This window comes from Python bivittatus, unplaced genomic scaffold (assembly GCF_059951505.1).
Source record: "Python bivittatus isolate LINGU-HERP-01145 unplaced genomic scaffold, Pbiv_v1 ctg000330_np1212, whole genome shotgun sequence".
NCBI lineage: Eukaryota > Metazoa > Chordata > Lepidosauria > Squamata > Pythonidae > Python > Python bivittatus.
In genome coordinates this window covers 12,180,001-12,185,000 of record NW_028277058.1, presented here as the reverse complement: position 1 = coordinate 12,185,000, position 5,000 = coordinate 12,180,001, and the positions used below count along the sequence as shown (strand labels likewise).

The 5,000-nt window shown below is 31.8% G+C and overlaps 1 protein-coding gene across 3 annotated transcripts in view; it reads left to right on the top strand.

Annotated features, from left to right (window-relative positions):
* FOXP2 (forkhead box P2) overlaps positions 1 to 5,000 on the top strand; it is a 466,299-nt gene that overhangs the window by 249,384 nt on the left and 211,915 nt on the right. For all 3 annotated transcript variants that reach the window (XM_088141716.1, XM_088141715.1, XM_088141712.1), the window contains one exon: positions 2,985 to 3,162. In XM_088141716.1, coding sequence (XP_087997842.1) covers positions 2,995 to 3,162 — 168 coding nt within the window. In that variant the 5' untranslated portion in view covers positions 2,985 to 2,994. The remainder of the gene's footprint in view (positions 1 to 2,984; positions 3,163 to 5,000) is intronic.

Genomic DNA, 5,000 nt, shown 5'->3' with positions numbered 1-5,000 from the left:
TTAGAAATGATTATCTTTAGAATCATACCTTCTTTGTGTGCATTTTGTTTATTAGTTTGAATTCAAGACATTGCAAACCATCCCTTTTTTATAATATTACTCATGAAGTTATTGAAAAACAAGTGATTTGGAATTTTTTTGTTCAATAATTTGAACTTGAAAAGCTCTTACAAAGATACCCCCAAATGGCGCATACACACACATAAACATGGTTGCAAATACTAAGCGATTATTAGAGTTTTACTTCTACAATGTCAAAAAAACCACACATCTTTCTACATAATTCCTGGTTTATAAGGCAGTGATGTGAATCACCTCTCTTTGGCATATTTTAACTATTTTATTTGGGTTATGCCATACCAAAAATATAGGTAAGTGTAGCTTACACTGAAGATCATTTTCCTTTTTCTTCTCTACCTTGCCACCATTTTCCAGTGAATAGTGTAGTCTTGATTTGGTCCTTATCTGTATACATTGTATCCAAAATAATTCCAGCATTCAGAGCCATTTAATGTTTTGTTAAACTTTTGTAAGGCTTAGAGATCAGTGTTTAAGTTGTGAACTCCAAGATCACAGATAAACACACACAGCCCAGAATTATATACATTTTGGTTAACATGAACTGTAGGATATTTAACTTTTTCTAATTGTCTTGAAAGAATCACAGACCTACAAATATCAAATTTTAAGTTTAAAAGAAGAGATTTGCAAAAAATATATAATGTCTTTGGTTGATTAAGCTGCATGTATCACACATTTATCCTTTTAATGAATATCATGTATTGTTCCAGAAATACAGTCAAATATTTATACTGTAGAAAAAAAGTAAAATAAATCTTATTTATATGAAGACATACCCTCCTCCCAATCCTTTTGGAGATGCTATGAAAAAGATGAAGTACTCAGTGAATACTGTATGTTCACAGTGATGCATGCTTTGAATGTGTTTTAACAACTAAGGTTGTAATCTTTATAATTTTTCTGGGTCCCATTGAATTCAATGGGGTTTATTTTGAGTAGATATATATAGGATTATAAAATAATAATAATAATAATAATACTGCTACGATATGTTTTTAAGATGCTTAGAGAATCTAAGATATTCTTTAGCAAGCTCTTAAGAGTTAGATGAAAATTCTATCAGGCCCTTTTTTCCTAAATATTTTAAACATGGTGCATGTAAAATTCATGCCTAATTTGAATACTTATTAGCTGCCTGCTCTCATAAAATGATATTAGTTTTGTTTTCTTATTGAAAAAACTGTCTTTACATGTATAAAATTCATTTTTACCTGAATAACGTTTGATTTCTATTCTTACTGCTACCCAATAGTATCTTTTCAAAGAGTATTTGTTCTTAAAAAGCCTGATTCTGTAATGCTTATTTGTAATGGGAAGAACTACTTTTCTTTATGTGAACTGTGATTGTATGTGTGTGTGTGTGTGTGTATCCATTCTTTGTGTCCAGAGTATGCATTTATTATGTAGTGTTTTTTAAATGTTTATGTTTTTAAATATTCCTTTATGAAAAGTAAACTTTTATTACTGTTTAATGATGTTATTAACAATGATTTAAACTGTAATAATTTCTTTGGTATTTTATTCTTATAAGAAGAAATTATTGGTCATATGCTGATTTGAGCTGAATCATGTGTTAGGTACAGTAGAAGTAGCAGCTGTTTTCTTTGATTGGATTTACCCACCCAGTAAAGCATCTTGTCAGAAAGTTTTATCAGAAAGTTTTATTTTGCTTTGCTCTGCTCTACCCCACCCCCACCTTTCCTTTCTTTGGAAATTGGTCAGTGTAATATATGCATTGTTACAAGAAAATGGATGATGCATTTTTAACATAGATCGAAGTAAGATAAACTCTGAAAATAGCAAAAAATGGAATTTTCTTATTACTGATGCAAAGTGTAGTTGAAATTCTAGTTTGTTAGAATATGTTGGTTCTTTATTTACTGCAAAGATTCCATCTGATCTTGGCAGGACATCTCATTGCTATCCTGAAAGTACAGTATATTTATGCAGTGAAAATGATAAAACATTTATTACTGTAGAGAAGGTAATATGCATAATTTATGCTGTTTTTAGCACAATCATTAGTGATATTCTTGATAGATTTTATTTCTAGCTTTCATATCTAATACATGCCTGGAAAATTAATTTTATATCTTTCATTTATTTGCCTATGTTAAAATTGAGTTTTAAGTCATCTTCAAGTGAACAGTTTGATTGCTGCTCATGCATAAGCTTAATTACTTCCCAGGAAGGACAGTATTAAATGTTTTAAATGTCAGAAAAATAAATGAATATCAGCCGTTTGATTAAAAAAATAGGCAATATCTGAAGTGTTTGCAGCAAGAGCTTTTTCTTAAAATGCCTCCAAGGCAAAATTTTATTTAGTCACACACACACACAAAGAGCAACCCATTATACTATTTATCACTGGTTGATACCATATGATTTGTAACATCCTTACAAAATTTTAATTTTGTATGATTAGCTGTGCATCATTAAACAACAGCCTTGCGTAAGAGATGCTGTAAAATTCTGACAGAATCTAGATAGTGAATATTTTAAATAGGGCTGTATAGTCATCCATGGTTGTCAAAGCTAGATAATAGAAAAAATGGGGCAGGGTATGAAATTGTCCCTTCATTTTACTGGTTTGATAGCTAGGCTTTAAAATGTGATGTTCAGGAATGCTGTTTCCCCATGTTGCATACATGGATGCTATCTTCCTCTGTGTATGAAACCACAGAAACATTGCTCTGGGAAACATGGTTTCAGGGATGAGGATAGTGTGTCTATGAAAGCAAGGTTTGTATTGCATTGCTTGCTCCTTAAATGACTGTGCAAGGGGCTTTTCCCCTTCCCTTCCTAAAGATGCTGTCTCTGTAATTGGCAAAGAGGGACATCTTGATAATGGAAGTGTGAAGGTGTAACGTGTGTGTTAATTGATACTTCTTAATCACTTTTAGGTATTAAGTCATGATGCAGGAATCTGCGACAGAGACAATAAGCAACAGTTCAATGAATCAAAATGGAATGAGCACTCTAAGCAGCCAATTAGATGCTGGCAGCAGAGATGGAAGATCAAGTGGTGACACGGGCACTGAAGTAAGCACAGTAGAACTGCTGCATCTGCAACAACAGCAGGTAAGTTTTTTGTTTGTTTTGCACCGTGTTTGTGTTCATGCCAATGGGAAGGTTGTGCCTCTCCTTTTCTTCCAGCTGGATTTTGCTCACTTTTAGAATACTGCAGAAAGTGGAGCATTATTTTGTTGTTTGTTTGTTGTGTTGTCTTCTGTTAGTCCTTAAGATAGAAGATCTGTACCTTCTTTTTCTGTATTGTTGACGTGTATCTGTCCTGGAGTACCCTGCGCCCTTTCTTTTAAAGGCAGAGTATATATTTGTAGACGTTGCTTCCATATCTTTTCAAGCAAAATACCTTTTTTAAACCGCCAGCTTCCTTGAATGATATGGAGAAAGAGAATGTGATCCTTAGCTTTCCACCAGAGGGCCACATTACTTGCTATTTTACATCTTTGTAGATTGAAATTGTTCCTAAACTCAGCTAAGGTAACAGTGATTCTTTGAAGCAAAGATGCTTTGCTATGGTACTTGTAAATAAAATTCCATGAAATAAAATCAAACAAGTTGAAAGCAAACATTAGCAAGCTATTTGAAACACCTCTTTAGAGATGAAAAATTTGCCGTACTTTTCTAGCTAGGAGACTATGAAAAAAGCCATTTACCAATTTTTAACTAAATGACTATTTATGCATGTGTATTTGTGTGTATGTGTGCACCTCTCTCTCTCTCTCTCTCTCTCTCTTTCGGTGTATAAATAAATAAAACTTTTAATATTTATAAAAACAAAAAGGGGAAATGTATCAAAGTAAATGATGATCTTTACAGTCAAGTTGAGTAGACTACCAACAGATAATTATTAAATTATGTTTGTTACTATGAATAATATAAGACACAAGCTTTCACACATTTAACACTTTTTAAAATAATTATTACTGTTATTAAAAAGTAGAGTTAGGCTATCCCTCCCAGTTATATATAAAGGCCAAATATTTTAGGGTGCTGAATATCATATATAAACTGTTGAGGTTCTTGTGGGAGCTATGCCTCAACCCCCCCCCAAATCTTTATATTGCAGTACTGAATATTTAACTTGTTAATAGATACATTTTTATGATCTACATCACAAGCAATTAACAGCCTTACTGAACATAAAGTTGTTACAGTTGAATTTTAGTGGAACATTTGTAGAGCTTTACTTAGGTTGTTCAGTTTGGGCCTTTATCACCACAAATAAATACGTCAGTCATTGTTTAAGTTGTTAAGTTATTCTTAATATTAATACTGAATAAATTCTACAGCTATTATTTGTTATGATGATAACTGATGTGGAACAATTATAATAGTTTTGTCTTGAAAACTTAGAAGTATCTAAGAATTGCATTGTTTCACAGACTAATACAAGTTTTCTTTGCCTTTTTAAAATTATAATACTTTATGTATTTTAACATTTATACTATAAAAAATTATCTGATCAAAGCTTTGATTCTTTAACACCATTTAAACAGTTGGAAATATGTCTATTTAGGCTACAGTCCTGAATTCTTCCCCCAATTAATTTAGTAGACTAACATCTGAATAATATACATGGGATTGCTCTGTTAATATGTTAAAAAGATAAACAATCATTTATAGCAGAAATCATCATCACAATATGCTACTTACCATTTCTCAGAGCAGTCTTAAAAACTTATAGCCAATTTGTTCCTGTACTCATAGCTTCCAGTAGAAATAATACAAGGGAAAAAAAAGGACATGAAATTATTCAGTTAAATTGTAGTATTAGGCAGGTTCTGAAAGGGGAAAACTTGGCAGCAATTTTTTTTTTAATTTTCTAAAGTTTGAGGGGATCTTAAAATAAGTAGACAGGCAAAGTAAAGACACAGGTCTCTTTAGTAGAACTC